Source organism: Ictidomys tridecemlineatus, chromosome 2, assembly GCF_052094955.1.
Source record: "Ictidomys tridecemlineatus isolate mIctTri1 chromosome 2, mIctTri1.hap1, whole genome shotgun sequence".
In the NCBI taxonomy this organism is placed as follows: Eukaryota; Metazoa; Chordata; class Mammalia; order Rodentia; family Sciuridae; genus Ictidomys; species Ictidomys tridecemlineatus.
The window spans coordinates 131,991,063-132,007,275 of NC_135478.1; the positions used below are offsets into that span (position 1 = coordinate 131,991,063).

The following is a 16,213-nucleotide window of genomic DNA, read 5'->3' on the forward strand; positions in this document are numbered from 1 at the left end:
GTACCCATCAATTCTACTGCCTCTTGACTAGCTGGGATTATAGACCTGCTGATCACCATGCCTGGCTGGAGCAGGGGATTTTGGGGGACCAGTGACTCCTTATCACTAATGGTACCTAGTTTTACCAGGTATTTGGATAAACACTTAAAATTTTATTAAATATGCTTTCATTTTAAGGCATTTTATAGAGATAAGAAATAACTTGCATTAACAAACAATTTAAAGCCTAAAAAGTGAAAAGATTGAGAAAAAACTGTTAAGTGTTGGAATATAACAAATCTCAAGATGGTACACAAATGACTCCAGTTTGAGAATACTGGAGTCTTCCTGCTTGAGGGAGGATTGAAAGAGAACTTCCCTGTGTGCTTGCAAGCAGACCCCTCAGTCAGTAGTACTGTTGAAGACAAATCTGAGCCATGACCAACTGGGCCATTATCCAAATGTGCGGTTGTATCCACATATCTTGATGACCAGGGGCTGAGATCTGTGAGTGCTGAGATGAGACCTGAGGGCTCCAGGCCTGTATGACCTCATCTACCATCCATGAAGGCTGGATGGAAGCAAAAGACATGGACATAAGTCTTATTGCAACTGGCCTCCACAGAGAACTTCATAGGGGCCTGTGTCCCTCCCTGGTTAATAAAGTGGGAAATTTCAGCAACTTGAGTCCCCACCACTGGAATCTCTATAAGGTAGACAGGAAGACTTTGTATCTTATACCCTGTTGTGGCTAGCAGGCACTTTAAAGAATGCTATTGTTTGGTCCTCTACCCCAGGGTCTCAGGTATCAGTATCCTTTTTCACTTTTGTGTTAAGATACAATGTATATGCAGTAAATTTCACCTCTATTGAATTCTTTTGTAGGGGTGGGGTGAGGGACTATGAATTGAACCCAGGAGCGCTTTACTACTGAGTACTGAGCTATATCCCCAATCCTTTTAAATTTTTCATTTTGAGAAAGGGTCTTGGTAAATTGCTGAGTCTGGCCTCAAATTTGTGATCCTCCAGGTCAGGCTCAGTCTCTAGAGTTACTAGGATTAAGGCGTGCACCACCATGCTGGGCTCATTTAGTTTTCAGTTCTGTGTTGACAAATATGTGTGGCTGGGTGACCATGACCATGTCAAAAAATTTTTCTTTAAAGTCCCACAGCAAACCCTAACATGCAGCCAGGACTGGAAACCAACCCACAGAGTCTCTTCCGCTTGGGGGTTAAATAGGAGCTTTTGAGAAGGACAGCAAGGACCCCTCCAGAGTAGGGAGAACCCATTAGACACAGGCTTTCCTGCTCTGGTAGCAGGAAGCAGCTCAAGCACCCCTGGGGAGGGAGCAGCAAATGGGCAGGGCCGCCCTCTGAGGGCCAGAACCCACTTCCTACTTTACCACAATGCTGTAGGAGTCTAGCAGGGGGCTGGGCCTCTCCAGGCTTCCCCTCCTGTCTACATCTTGCACAGAAAGGTCAGAGTATCCTGGCCTGAGTGTTTCCATCAGGCAGAATGGAAGATGAGGAGGGTCCTGAGTATGGCAAACCTGACTTTGTGCTCTTGGACCAAGTATCCATGGAGGACTTCATGAAGAACCTGCAGCTCAGGTAAATGTGGGGCAAGGGTCCTGGCTTTCCTTCCTCCCCCGTCCCAACCTCTTCCCGTAGAAGAAGGAAACAGGGAAGGAATATGGGTCCTCATCATCAAGGAAGGGGTCAGCGGCACACACACACACACACACACACACACACACACACACACACACACCACACAAGCTGAAATGAGTGCCTGAAAGCATGCCTTAAAGAGATAGTGGCTGCCCAGAAAGTGACTGTCCTTAAGGGCTGGAGCTGTTCCGACCCTGCTTCCCATATAGCCCAGGTACCTGTCACCTCTTCCTTCCTGTGATTGGGCCATAGCATGATCCTCCTGGGACAGACAGGCAAAGGCATCAGGATCAGGGCTGTGCCCCCTTCCAAACCCTCCTCCCGCTGAAGCTCCCACGTTTCATCTCACATAGGGGTGGCCTGAGCACTGGGGACACTGAGATGAAGTGGGCAGTCCCCACCCTTGGGTCCAAACAATCTCAATGAGTTGAGATGATGCTCTGGGGCTTGTGGGGTGTCTTAGGACACAACTAGCAGAAGTGACATTGGAGCTCACATTGTCAGTAAGGGAAGCAGAGAGAAGACAGAAATGAGCTGGGGATCTAGGGGTATGGCATGCTAGATGGTCTTGCATATAGCAGGGCTTCATGCCTGCCTCCCAGGGGAGGACTGCTGTGTGCCAGGAAGCTCCCCAGGAAAGGTAGGGGACCAGGAGCCCCACTAAGCACAGGAGTCAAGAGGCTGTGATCCTGACCGAAGGAGAGGATAAGGTAGGAAATGAGCTCAGCATTTTGTGCTCATTATCATTATTCTACCTCATTCTCATAAAAATGAGTTCATGAGAGAGGCAGTATCCTCTCCATTTTAAGGATGAGAACATTGATCCTGGAGAGGACAGTGACTTACTGCCGGCCACATGGCCTGTAGGAGTATTATAGCTGAGCAGAGGGCACTCTTGTGAGAGGCAGCGGAGGAAGAGGAACCCAGACAGGGCTTCTTGGGGAAGGGCAGGTCCCACATACTAAGGGATTCTGTGGCCAAGGAGCAGGCAGGTCAGTTCTCCTCCCATGGGCAGAAGGCAGAGAGGTACTGACAGGCTCTCCACAGTGACTTGGTTTGTAAACAGAAAGATAGAGAAGACTGAGGATGTCTTGGGAGAGGATCATTGGCCATTGGCCACAGGCTGGGGCACAAAGACTGTGTGTGCAGGCACATTGCTCCAACCCCTCCCTGTGGTCTGGGTGGGGCAGGGCGGGTCTCCTTCCGGCTCTAGTTCCCGCCCAGGCCCTAACACAGGAAACAACTAAGTCTCCTCCCTCCCCTCCAGCCAAGCACCTTTCTTGCAACCCCATCACCTACCCACCCTGAAGGATTCACCCAGGAATCAGCCATGACCCTGTTGGGGTATTGCACAAGTAGATTCCCTTTGTAGAATAGGTGGGCCTGATTCCTGGGACTTCAGGACACCCCATAGAAAGTAGTGTGTGCTGGGGGCAGTCACACATGCCTGTAATCCCAGCAGCTCTGGAGGCTGAGACAGGAGGATAGCAAGTTCAAAGCCAGCCTCAGCAAAAAGCAAGGTGCTAAGCAACTCAGTGAGACCCTAAATAAAATACAAAAATATAGCTGGGGATGTGGCTCAGTGGTCAAGTGCCTCTGAGTTCAATTTTTATTTTTGGTACCTCCAAAATATAAATAAATAAATAAATAAATAAATAAATAAATAAATAAAGCTGGGTGTGGTGGTGCATGCCTGTAATCCCAGCAATTTGGGAGACTGAGGCAGGAGGACCATGAGTTCAAAGCCAGCCTCCACAATTTAGCAAGGCCCTAAGCAACTCAATGAGACCCTGTCTTTAAATAAAATACAATAAAAGGCTGGGAATGTGGCTCAGTGGTTAAGCACCTGGTACCAGGTAAATTCAATCCCTGGTACCAAAAAAAAAAAAAAGAAAGAAAGAAAGAAAGAAAGAAGGGAAGGGTACGGGGAGAGGGAGAGAGGAAAGGAGAGAGAGAGAGACTGAGAAAGAAAGATAAAGAAAGAGAGTAAGGAAGGAAAGAAAGAAGGAAAGAAGAAAGAAGGCTGGCTTTGAACTTGCTATCCTCCTGTCTCAGCCTCTAGAGCTGATGCATACCCTACATGGTAGGGACGACTAAAAGGTTCAACTCACCCAGGATGGTACCAGGGAAACTTGAATGGGCACCATCCCCTTTTGCCTTCTCTATGCTCAGGCTTTACTGGTGGGGCTGACTGGAACCCTCCCCATATGGGTTGTGCAAAGTGGTGAATGCTGAGGCCTTGCCCATTGTACCCAGGTTTGAAAAAGGCCGCATCTACACCTACATCGGTGAGGTACTGGTGTCCGTGAATCCCTACCAGGAGCTGCCTCTATATGGGCCTGAGGCCATTGCCAGGTACCAGGGCCGAGAGCTCTACGAGCGACCACCTCACCTCTATGCTGTAGCCAATGCTGCCTACAAGGCGATGAAGCGCAGGTCCAGGGATACCTGCATCGTCATCTCAGGTACCTGCCCTGCAATCCTTGCCTCATTTGTAAATAGCAAATGAAAGTGCTTAGATATCTCCTGCATCCTGGAGGTGCAGGCAGGGACAGGGAGCTGAGGTAAGGGTCACGGCTTCACTGAATTTTCCATCTCCCATCTTCCCGGCAGGGGAGAGTGGGGCAGGAAAGACAGAAGCCAGCAAGCACATCATGCAGTACATCGCTGCTGTCACCAATCCAAGCCAGAGAGCTGAGGTGGAGAGGTAAGTGACTGTGGACCATGAATCTGTTGGGAAAGGACCTGGCACCAGAAGGCAAAAGACAGGAGCTAGAGCCTATCTTAATCTATGCCCAGTAAGGAGGGTTCTTGGGTCACTTCCTATACCTAGAGGTAAGTTATGGCTGAGCGGCTGGAGTTGTGACTCAGTGGTAGAGCACTTGCCTGGCATGTGTGAGGCCCTGGATTCAATTCTCAGTACCACATATAAATAAATAAAACAAAAGAGCTATAAAAAAAATAAAAACATATGGCTGAGCTACACTAAGGATCTCTCAGATAATGAGGGGTGAAACCCAGCTAAGGCACACAGGCCATTGGTTAGAGAGGAGGTATCACTGACAGGTGGATATGGAGGGGTATAGAAGATTCTAGATATGGCTCAGAACAGGGCAGGGGGTGCCCCCAGGGAGGTCCATAGAAACCTGGAAAAGTTAGTAGTCTGGTCAAGATGGCGGAGCATGCCAGGCAGGCATGTAGGTTCTACACAGACGGTCCTGAGGCCCTGATCCAGGAAACCAGGGATGGCCTGCCCACTGCTCCCCCTTGAGGCCTTGCAGAAGCACCTTCCTGTGTCTGAGCCAGACCAGATCAGACCAGTTCCACCTCCTCGGGCTATAGAAGAGATCAGGGGAAAGAGTAGCCACAAGAAACTAAGAATAGCATTTGCTGAGCACCTGTCCTGAGCTCAGAGCTGCAGACTACACAGCACGAGCAAGTCCACAAAGTGCCTTCCTGAGTCTGAGGAAGAATGATTATCACACAACTCTGAGGAAGCACCAGGCAAGGCAGGGCCTTTTCTCCCTCTCAGTCAGTTCCCTGACTCATCTGAGGTGCTATAATTTCTGTGAAGACAACTCAGGCAGAGACACTGTTCTCTAGACAGGCATCTTTGCCTTGAGCCCTGATCTCTCTATCCACAGGGTTAAAGATGTACTGCTCAAATCCACCTGTGTGCTAGAGGCCTTTGGCAATGCCCGCACCAACCGCAATCACAACTCCAGCCGCTTTGGCAAGTACATGGATATTAACTTTGACTTCAAGGGAGATCCTGTTGGAGGACACATCCACAGTTACCTGCTGGAAAAGGTGAGTATGTGGGCTGAGGAGACCCACATGGGGGACCCTAGCTGAAATCTTTCCCAGGACTGGGGGCCCCAGGAACTGGGAACACACTGACCCTGATGTTGCAGGTTAGGAAAACTGGCTCTGTCAGTGACCTTTCTCTGAGACTCACTGTCCCTGGGGCAGCCCATCATCAGGCTGGGGTCCAACTTCCCTTCTCTTCAGTCCAGGGTCCTCAAACAACATGTGGGCGAAAGGAACTTCCATGCATTCTACCAGGTGAGCCTCTGTATATGGGGAGGGATTGTGGGGAGAAAACAAACAGTGGGAGGAGGAAAAGAATAAAACAGGCTGGACCCACTTTCCACCTCCCTCATTACCCCAACTTCCCCACCCTACTCCATTCCATCTGTTCCTAGACATTGTCCTTATTCCCCACCGTAGCTATCCCAACCCCACATACAAGAGGGCGAGAGCTCATTGGGTATGGAGGCAGGGTATCCTTAACATTTGAGACCCCCAAAATATAAGATCTCCCTGGGACACAGGCAGTGTCTTCACAGGCTCTGAGGTCTACACTGAGGTGGAGCTCCTTGGCACATGGGAAGTGTCCACATCATCTTTGAACTACCCCTGTGTTTGTTGGTTCAAGGCTGGAGGGAAGAATGTGTTCATGTGTTATCCTGCATCTGTGAGGGTTAGGTGGGGATATAGGAGGGTCCTTGGAGCTTAGTGGCCTAACTAAGTTGCATCTGCATCCTTCAGTTGCTTAGGGGCTGTGAGGACCAAGAGCTACAAGGACTGTACCTGGAGAGAAACCCTGCTGTGTATAATTTTACACGCCAGGGAGCCGGGCTCAACGTGGGTGTGCACAATGCGAGTATAAGGGGCATGGGTCTCAATCAGACTTAGGTTCAGGGTCCTGGGAGTGGGGGCAGGGAATGGGCAGCAATTGGATCAAACTAGAGTGGTGTGAACAACTTGGGTAAATGTATGTGGTGGAGGGGTGAAAGGAAAACAGCCTGGGGAGGAGACAGAGGACAGGGTAAGCAGGTACCGGATATGGAGGAATTGGGGTCTATGGACGGGACGGGATGTGGGGTAAGCAGGTGCCTGGGACACAGGGGTTCAGGGAGTGCAGGGGGCCTGGGCTGTGTTCACTTGGGTGGTGAGTTTCTTCTCCCTTAGGGCTTGGACAGTGATGAGAGGAGCCACCAGGCAGTAACTGAGGCCATGAGGGTCATTGGCTTCAGTCCTGAGGAGGTGGCATCAGTACACCGCATCCTGGCTGCCATATTGCACCTGGTGAGCCTGGCTGAGAGGGTCTGGGAGTGTCTGAGAGGTCATTTCCCCACAGAGATGACCTTTTAGGAACCACTCAGGGGCCAGGATTGGACTCACTTGAATTATTCCAGTGAAGCTGAGTTGACTGCCTCCCTTGCTGAGGTTGATTTGCTAGTGATGAGCTCAGTGGGTGTCCAATAGAGCTTGCTCTCAGGAGTCCAGACTGCAGGCTGTGACAACCAAGCATTTTGCATCTCACATTGAGCAGACTGCCTCTTGGTTAAGTTGTTCCTCAGAACCTCTCATTCAGCCTCAGAGCTCTGAGAGCCATGAGGAGTAAGTTGTTGGGAGTCCTTAGCAAAGGCTCCTGCTCCCCATCTTGGCTGTGTCCATGGCTTACAATGACCAGCTAACCATGCTGTCTGTACAGGGCAAGGTCCCCTACATCCATACCCCCTGCTTCCTTTCCTTTTTCCCATTCAAAGGTGTCTAGGCTCCTTGGAGATGAGGAGCCTGGACTGTTCATGGTACCCCCATCACCAGGGAAACATCGAGTTCATGGAGAGAGAAGAAGATGGGCCACAGAAAGGGGGCCTAGCAGTGGCTGAAGAGGCATTGGTGGACCATGTGGCTGAGCTGACTGCTACCCCCAGGGACCTGGTGCTCCGCTCCCTGCTGGCTCGCACTGTGGCTTCTGGAGGCCGGGAACTCATAGAGAAAGGCCATACTGTGGCGGAGGCCAGCTACGCCCGGGATGCCTGTGCCAAGGTACTCCCAGGGTGGTTAAAAGGGGGAAACCCAGGAGGCCTTTGTAGGGGATGCCAGGATGGCAGCAGCAAGAAGTGGCATGCTCTGCCCCCAGGCAGTCTACCAGCGGCTGTTTGAGTGGGTGGTGGACAGGATCAATGGTATCATGGAAGCCCGGGGCCGTGACCCTCGTCGTGATGGCAAGGACACAGTCATTGGTGTGCTGGACATCTACGGCTTTGAGGTGTTCCCTGTCAACAGGTAAGCAATCCAGCCAACCATGTCCCCAGTTCTGACTCCCCAAATGCTGTGGACACCAAGGTCCTGGAAAGCTCAGCTGGGACTGGGAGGTAGGAATGTCTGGATTTTCTCACTGGTCCTGAACCCCAGGTCTCCTACCCTTCCAGCCTACCTTGGCTGAGTCCCTGACCATCCCTGATGAAAGCTAATATTTTGGGGCTCACTTCTGGCCGTGAATTCCAAGTCTACTCCAATATGTGCACATGGTGGGTAGGGTTACAATGGAGGGTAAGCAGGGATGTATAAACTGCAGTAAAGCCTCATGGGGTCCTGGCACTATCAGGGGAAATGTGGGGGGAGGGGAAGCCATTTTACTGTACCCATGAGGAGGGAGAGACCCTCTGAAGGCCCTGCTTACCTCCAGCTTTGAGCAGTTCTGCATCAACTACTGCAATGAGAAGCTGCAGCAGCTCTTCATCCGGCTCATCCTGAAGCAGGAGCAGGAAGAGTATGAGCGTGAGGGCATCACCTGGCAGACTGTGAGTACCCTTCACATGAAGGAGGATGGTGTTGGGAACCTCCTGCAGCCTTGTGGGCATTGAGCAGGTGACGAGTGAGATGAGGTTAACAGGTAGGTGTCTAGATGGCTTCAGGAGTCTCCTGGCTGGCTGCTTTCACCCAGGTCGAATACTTCAACAATGCCACCATCGTGGAGCTGGTGGAGCGGCCCCATCGAGGCATCCTGGCTGTGCTGGATGAGGCTTGCAGCACTGCGGGACCCATTACCGACCGAATCTTCCTGCAGACCCTGGACACACACCATCGCCACCATCCACACTACTCCAGCCGCCAGGTGCTTCAACTGTTCCTTGGGCACAGAGGGCTGATGGGACTTGCCAAGAGGCACTGCAATACCTGTGCCTTGGGGGCCTTGGAGGGACCCAGCTTGGTGCCATTCAAATCACTGTGACAGTTTCCTCTGCTCAGGCAGGGTGGCTGTGGGACTGTCCACTTATGCAGGCCAAAGACCTGCCCCCACCTTCTATGTTTTGACCTTGGCCTGTCCTATAGCTTTGCCCCACTGACAAGACAATGGAGTTTGGCCGAGATTTCCGGATCAAGCATTATGCAGGAGATGTCACGTAAGTGTCCTCTGCTTCCACCTGCATCCTGGTTCCTGCATGAGGCACTACTGCACATGTCACATTCTTGGAGAATGGCAAGGACCCTGCCCTATAAACACATAGAAAACATGCCCTTCACCTAGAAGCATAGGTGTAAGACAGGACATGAGGTTTTGAGGATAGTAGTTCTCAACTCAGGCTCATTCATTTGGAGAGTTTATAAAAAATACCCCAGTCCAGCCTATTGGTGGGGGAGGTGCAAGTTGGGTAGTGGGGCAAGGGGGCAAAGATCCTGCATTTCTAACAAGGTACCAGGTGAGGTCTCACTTCAGTCCTCATGCAGACTCTGAGCATCAAGGCTCAGGGTGTCCTTCAGGGATTGTCATGATGATTATTAATTTACTTGTGTCTCACCCAATCCTAAAGAGGATTCAAGGTGACTCAAAGAGAGGTGCAAGTGTCTAACATGATTTTCCCAAGGAGACTAACTAGTAGATGATGAAGACAAAGAAGCCAGATGTCAGATCTATTTACAATAATCCACACCCTGCACAGGGACTGCAGATGGAGCTACGATTTGACACAGCTTTCTGGGGGTCCAAGAAGAACATGATTCTAAGGTTCTCATGTCACAAGACTAAAATAGACCTAAGATTCAGGAGTTTCTGGTCATAATTGCAGTCACTAATACTTATGAGGACTCACTGTGCAAGCATTTGATGTACATTGAAGCAGAGGGTTTGAATGACCTGTCTGAGGTCACACAGCATGTTTGTGTGGAGCTGGGATTCAGTATAGGGATGTTTGGCTTCAAAGCTAGGTGCTAATCCACTTGATTCATCTTCCAGGAGAGAAATTTCTCTTCAGGGAGTGAGTCTTAGGTGATGAAAGAGAATGCAGATGTGAGGGAGAAGGAAAAGAGAAAGGGCAGCAAAGAGGGAGAGAGACCGACCTCCAAAAACAGAGGCAGGTTGGGGGAATTTCAGTGTTTGTCAGCATTTGAGAGGCCTGGCAGTCTAGTCCTTCCCTGATCACCTCACTGACCCTGGACTTGGGCAGGTACTCTGTGGAGGGCTTCATTGACAAGAACAGAGACTCCCTCTTCCAGGACTTCAAGCGGCTGTTCTACAATAGGTAAGTATGTAAGTATGTCTTGCTAGTTGTACTGGTGCCAGAGGCCCAGGGCTGGTGGTCTTCAGGGACTCTGGCACCTGACCCACTTGACAAGAGGACAGGCTACAGCTCAAGGCTAAAGCCATGCAGCAACGAAGGGCCACACTGGGACAGGTGGGGCTGCTCCTAAGAGGGCAGTTGAGTATGCAATCTGTGTCTGCAGCTCAGATCCCACATTGCGGGCTATGTGGCCAGATGGACAGCAGGACATCACAGAGGTAACCAAGCGCCCCCTGACAGCTGGCACACTATTCAAGAACTCCATGGTGGCCCTAGTGGAGAACCTGGCCTCCAAGGTACTCCTGCCCTACCCTGACTTTCCAGATCCTTCTTTCTGTGTCCTGGGTGCCTATCACGGAGGGTTGGCATTCTTGTACGGTCTGCTTGAACCATGTCTTACCCAAGTAGGGAACACACCCACTGCAGAAATTAGATGTGGGGGCTCAGGGACCAGACTTGATCAGTCACTGAGCATACAGTAGGATTCATGTACCCTCCCTTTGCCCCACTGCCTCTTGGGCAGGGGGCCCTGATGGGGTTGACCCCGCCCAGCCCCCACTGAGAGCTGGGATTCTTCTGGTGGCTGGGGCAATAGGGAAAAGAAACTGGCACTATCTTTCTTGTGGTGTTTGGGTCCAAAGTCAAAGGGGCAATTGGTGTGGGGTTCGCAGCTGGTGGGTTTAACAACATAATATTCAGTGGAGGAGACCTGATCCTGCTCTCTTGGGCTAGAACCTGGCTTTGGCCAGACTTCCTCATGAGTCCTGCCCCATGCTCTGAGCCTCTGCACTTGTGCTATGATTTCCCACTGCCTGACTCTCCTCTTAACCTGAGCCTTTGGGGGTTCAAGAAATCCCTTTTCAAGTTAGTGCAAATAGTGGCCACTGGCTCAGATGTCTAACCCCCACTCTGTCCCTATAGGAACCCTTCTATGTCCGCTGCATCAAACCCAATGAGGACAAGGTGGCTGGAAGGCTGGATGAGGACCACTGCCGCCACCAGGTCGCATACCTGGGGCTGCTGGAGAATGTGAGAGTCCGCAGGGCTGGCTTTGCTTCCCGCCAGCCATACTCTCGATTTCTCCTCAGGTATAGGCACCCAACTCTATCAATCTAGGCTATAAATCTTGTGTAGAGTCCAAGGGGTAGGAGAGTCCCTAAACATTTTGTACACATTGGCACAAGTGAGAGCCAGCATGCTGCTGGCTTCAAGGCACCAAAATGTCTGTTGAGGACATGTGGGAAGACATGTACATGGACATGTGTACAAGGGCACATGTGAAAGGTACGGGAAGGCATGTGGTAGGGGCACATGTGTAGGACACATATACATACAGGTATCACAGCTGCTCTAGGATCATGCCAGGAAAATTTTGGCTCTGGGACTCCCAGAGTGGAGTATCTCCTCAAGTGTGGGCAGGGCAGGTTCCATGCCCTATTCCTGGAGCCAGATCCCCATTGCTCTGTCCTATGCTGACAGGTACAAGATGACCTGTGAGTACACATGGCCCAACCACCTGCTGGGCTCTGACAAGGCGGCTGTGAGCGCCCTCCTGGAGCAGCACAGGCTGCAAGGGGATGTGGCCTTTGGCCACGGCAAGCTGTTCATCCGCTCACCCAGGACGCTGGTCACACTGGAGCAGAGCCGAGCCCGCCTCATCCCCATCATTGTGCTGCTGCTACAGAAGGTGTGGGGAGTAGGGAGCTGCCCACCACAGCGGGAATGGGTGTCCTCCTGAATCCCACAATGGATATGTTATCCAATCAGCTCCTGATGGTGTTCCTGGTCTGTTGAAGTCAGGGTCCTTACACTGTGTGGTCAATGGTTTGTTGCTCAAGTCTGTCTTAATCTGTGAGTCCCTAGGCTGCTTGCCTTGTAGGGTATCCAGTTTAGGTTCTTACAGTCACCATCTAGTGGTGGCCCTCTGTCTCAGGGTCTCCCAGAAGTTGTCAGATACCCTCGTAGATGAGCAAGCACCTCCATCTGCTCCCACCTTTCTTCTTACATGAGCTTTCTCCTGAGAATCTGGAGATCCCTACAATGCCAGGTCCCAGCTTAAAAATCCTAGCATAATTGAGCATGGTAGCACATACCTGTAATCCCAGTGGCTTGGGAGGCTGAGGCAGGAGGATCTAGAGTTCAAAGCCAGTCTCAGCAACTTAGCAAGGCCCTAAGAAACTCTGCGAGACTCTGGTGCCTCAGTGGTTGAGTGCCCCTGCCCCTCAGTTCAATCCTTTGTACAGAAAAAAAAAAAGCCTAGCACAGGCAAATACTCTTTTCTGAGAGTCTTCAGAGCCTTAGACAGTACTCTTCCAGCCTAGCTGGCTACATGCTCAAGCTGGAACCAACCTCTGGCTGGACCTGGTTTCTGGGAGCAGGGGGTTGAGTCGGTTTCCCTAGAAATAAGCAGGGGGTGATCAGGAAAGATTCAGGGACACAGCTGGGGTTAGGAGGTCAGGTCTGCCTGGGCCTGACACCATATCCATCCCATCTGACCCCTCAGGCATGGAGAGGTACCCTGGCTAGATGGCGCTGCAGGCGGCTGCGAGCCATCTACACTATCATGCGCTGGTTCCGGAGGCATAAGGTGCGTGCTCACTTGGCAGAGCTGCAGCGGAGGTTTCAGGCTGCACGGCAGCCCCCACTCTATGGCCGGGACATTGAGTGGCCGCTGCCCCCTGCTGTGCTGCAGCCCTTCCAGGACACCTGCCACATGCTCTTCTGCAGGTACTGCCTTAAGTCCTCCTCATTTCCCATGTAGCCAGCATCCTCTGAACACTGAAACTGTCATCTTAGTACCTGGCTGGAGATATACCAGCCAAAGCAAAAGATAAGAGTGGGCCACATTAGCTGACTGTCACATCCCAGTTGGTGGCAGATCCCTGACTATCCCAGTAGGGTGCTGAACATTCCAGGTCCAGGGCCACGGTCTTTGGGAGGGGAGGAGAGTTAGTCAGGGCTGGGGTTTGGGGGACTCTGCACCCGAATGGGGCCTTGAAGGCTGAGTAGAAGCTCTCCAGGAGGGGCACAGAGTAGGTGTGCTTAGAATGGGAGTGTGCTGTGTGGTCAGAGATCTTGGACCATCTTCCAGAGACAAGTGTTGAATGTGAGAAGCCAAGACCGGAGAAGCTAACAGAAGTTGGGACTCAAAGGGCAATTAGCACCAGTCTGATGACTGGCTCTCTCCTGTAGAAGGGGTTGGGGAGGGCATAAATACACAGGCTGGTGTCTTCTGACTACTTCCCTCTTCCAGGTGGCGGGCCCGGCAGCTGGTAAAGAACATTCCACCTTCAGATATGGCTCAGATCAAGGCCAAAGTGGCTGCCATGGGGGCCCTGCAGGGTCTACGTCAGGACTGGGGCTGCCAGAGAGCCTGGGCTCAAGACTACCTGTCCTCTGTGAGTGCCAGGCGAGCATGGAGCTGTGTATGGTGGGGAAGCTCGCTGCTGACAATGTGCCTGTCTCACCATGCATCCTTGCCAACCAGTGCTGACTTGTTGACCGTGCTCTTGGCCCCTGTCTTTCCCTCTTAAGATTTCATCCCTGAGGTTTAAGGGTTTTCATCTGGCTCCCCTGCCTGGGCTCTCCCTGGAACCTTGGGAATCCCATGTTCTCAGGTATAGCTGAGTGTACCTCCCACCCTACACTATCATGTTCTCAGGTACAGCACCCCTAGTCAGGCAGGCTTGCACATACCCACTCCCCCTGCATGGCTTCCTCAGTCCTCTCCTGGCTGCTATGAGTTTGCTGTCCTTATACCTGGTCTTCAGGGAATGGCAGTCTGGAGATAGGAGGCCCATCCAGGTGGACAGTTCCTGTGCCCAGGATCTAGGTTCTTGCCTGCCGATGGGCATCTCTCCAGAGAATACAGGCCTGGGCTTGAGCAACAGCTGCCTGTTGGGTGGGTGTGGAGGGCAGTGAGGGTGGGGCACAGACATGGCCTACAATATCAGCATTTCCTGAGGTGAAGGACAACTGTGGTGATTTGCCATTAGTGAGTGTGATCCCAAGACTCCATCCCAAACATCCCCTCCCCACCATCTATTCTCAGGGCACTGACAACCCCACAGCCGCAGGCCTGTTTGCTCAGCAACTGAAGACCCTTCGAGAGAAGGATGGCTTTGGGGCTGTGCTCTTTTCTAGCCATGTCCGTAAGGTCAGTACCTTGTCTGGAGGTTTGGGGGCATGGGTTGGGGGTGCCCAGGAGAGACCCTTGAGACATATCCAGCTCAGGCACAGCTGCTTCTGAAACTCTGGAATTTGTCAGGACAGCTCAGTCAGTGAGAAGAGCCAGGGAAGGGAGGAAGGAGGGATAGCTGGGGCCTGAGGCCACGAGTGGGGCAGTTGGCACCAGCCTAGGTTCAGCCACCCCTCCTGCAGGTGAACCGCTTCCGCAAGTGCCGGGACCGGGCCCTTCTGCTTACAGACCGGCACCTCTACAAACTGGAGCCTGGCCGTCAGTACCGGGTAATGCGGGCTGTGCCCCTGGATGCGGTGAGTACCATGGGCTGCATATGGAGCATCTGTGTGGGGCTCTACAGGGCCCCTGGGCTGGAAGCCTTGCCTAAGTCTCCTTCCCACTATCTGTGATGGCTTGGAGCATTCTGACACTCAGGCAATGGCAACCCCTACTGAAAACCCTGAAGTGGCTTCCTATGGCTCATGTGGTGGAAGGTCTGACTCTGCCAGCTCTGCTGGCCCAACCACCTTGTCCCCCTGACTCATGCTCTTACATCTGGTCAAGCCAAATGGCTCCTCTCCCCACCTAGGCCTCTCTGGGTGGTTCCTACCTAGGCATGCTAGAACACACTCAAGTGCTTGCTACAGTGCTCAACTACCTCCTGCAGGACCCTGTCCCTACCTTCTGCCTGGCTCTGTAGCCTACCTGCTCCCTTGCATGGCAGCTCTTTGTTCCCATGAATTATCTCATAAGACAAGGAGCAGTCTAGGCAGGGAATCAATGTTGGATCTGGGTCTCCCATGAGTTTGGGGGTTCTGTGACTGTCCTGTTATCATAATGCTGTCTGATGTGGTTGCCATGTGCCAGTGTGGTTATTTAAATGTAACCAAAATGAGGTAAAACTAAAAACTCAGCTTTTCAATCACAGTAATGCATTCAAGTGTTCAGTAGGGGCAGGTGCTAATCTATCAGCAAAGATCTAGAATATTTCATAATGACAGAAATTCCTATGGCATGATGCCCTGCTGAACCCTCCTCTTTGCCAGCAGGTACCAGAGAGGGAAGGAAGTGGCAGTGGAGGGGTGGCCGAGGGCTGGAGTGAACACTCAGCCAAAGGCAGGGCTTCTCATTAGGTCTCAGGAGGGGCTTCCTAAGGAGGGCTGCTGTATCCCTGACCCCGAGTTTCCTGCTCAGGTGACAGGGGTGAGTGTGACCAGTGGACGGGACCAGCTGGTGGTACTGCATGCCCGGGGCCATGATGACCTCGTGGTATGTCTGCACCGCTCCCAGCCACCTCTGGACAATCGTATCGGGGAGCTGGTAGGTGTACTGGCTGCACACTGCCAGAGGTGAGTCTGGGGCCAATTGGGGATGTGGGCATGTGGAGCCTCACTGCCCTGGCCCTCTGCCTGCCCTGACCCCCTGTTCCTTCTGTTCCAGGGAGGGAAGAAACCTAGAGGTCCGTGTCTCTGACTGCATTTCACTGAGCCAGCGTGGGGCCCAACGCCTTGTTTCCGTGGAGTCCAGGCCAGAGCAACCAGAACCAGATTTCTGCTGTAGCCGTGGCAACTTTACCCTCCTCTGGCCAAACTGCTGATTCAGCCTGAGCTGGCCTGTCCTAGTCTCCATGCAGTTTCTCACACTTGGCCCTGGCCACACTGAAGGCCAGGACTCACCTACCCCTGTAAAGAGCACAATATAATAAAGATCCTGTATCTGTGTCCAGCCTGGCTGTGCCTGGGTAGATAGACAGTGGTCACTCTCACCCTATCTGGGTGGAATACTGGGCTACCCAGGCAAGTTCTGCCTGCTCCCATAGCTAATGTCCACGCTGTGTCCGCGGCTCACCCACTGCAGGATCACCCAAACTGGAGGTGGAACTCTGGGGGCCTAGTATAGGGTAGAACAGCAAGACTTAGTCCTCAGGGTCTCAGTCCAGGGACAGGCTGAATGTGGATTCCATGGTCTGAGAGAAAGGGTTCTACCTAGGGACACTTCCTGGATGCCCCAAGCTGCTCTCATGGGCTCAA

The 16,213-nt window shown here is 52.2% G+C and overlaps 1 protein-coding gene across 7 annotated transcripts; it reads left to right on the forward strand.

The window, feature by feature from the left end:
- The first annotated feature begins 1,376 nt into the window (after positions 1-1,376).
- On the forward strand, positions 1,377-15,908 carry Myo1g (myosin IG). 7 transcript variants are annotated; one of them, XM_078039786.1, is made up of 22 exons: positions 1,377-1,589; positions 3,906-4,114; positions 4,263-4,356; positions 5,294-5,459; positions 5,661-5,714; positions 6,201-6,311; positions 6,624-6,740; positions 7,263-7,487; positions 7,582-7,727; positions 8,131-8,245; positions 8,389-8,559; positions 8,778-8,848; positions 9,890-9,964; positions 10,167-10,299; positions 10,925-11,091; positions 11,483-11,690; positions 12,507-12,730; positions 13,257-13,401; positions 14,055-14,159; positions 14,384-14,497; positions 15,378-15,532; positions 15,624-15,908. In XM_078039786.1, the coding sequence occupies exons 1-22, from the start codon at positions 1,495-1,497 to the stop codon at positions 15,778-15,780; spliced, it is 3,057 nt and encodes a 1,018-aa protein (XP_077895912.1). In that variant the 5' UTR covers positions 1,377-1,494; the 3' UTR covers positions 15,781-15,908. The 7 variants fall into 7 exon arrangements, with proteins under 7 accessions (XP_077895912.1, XP_040147832.2, XP_077895914.1 ...); XM_040291898.2 differs by having other exon boundaries at positions 6,201-6,296; XM_078039788.1 differs by lacking the exons at positions 1,377-1,589; positions 3,906-4,114 and having other exon boundaries at positions 5,666-5,714.
- Positions 15,909-16,213: the final 305 nt, after the last annotated feature.

Coding starts and splice junctions, on each gene's coding strand:
- Myo1g (XM_078039786.1), top strand. CDS start 1,495: ATGGAAGATGAGGAGGGTCCTGAGTATGGCAAACCTGACTTTGTGCTC. Junction 12,731..13,256: donor TGCCACATGCTCTTCTGCAG/GTACTGCCTTAA, acceptor TCCCTCTTCCAG/GTGGCGGGCCCGGCAGCTGG. Junction 14,160..14,383: donor TTTCTAGCCATGTCCGTAAG/GTCAGTACCTTG, acceptor CCCCTCCTGCAG/GTGAACCGCTTCCGCAAGTG.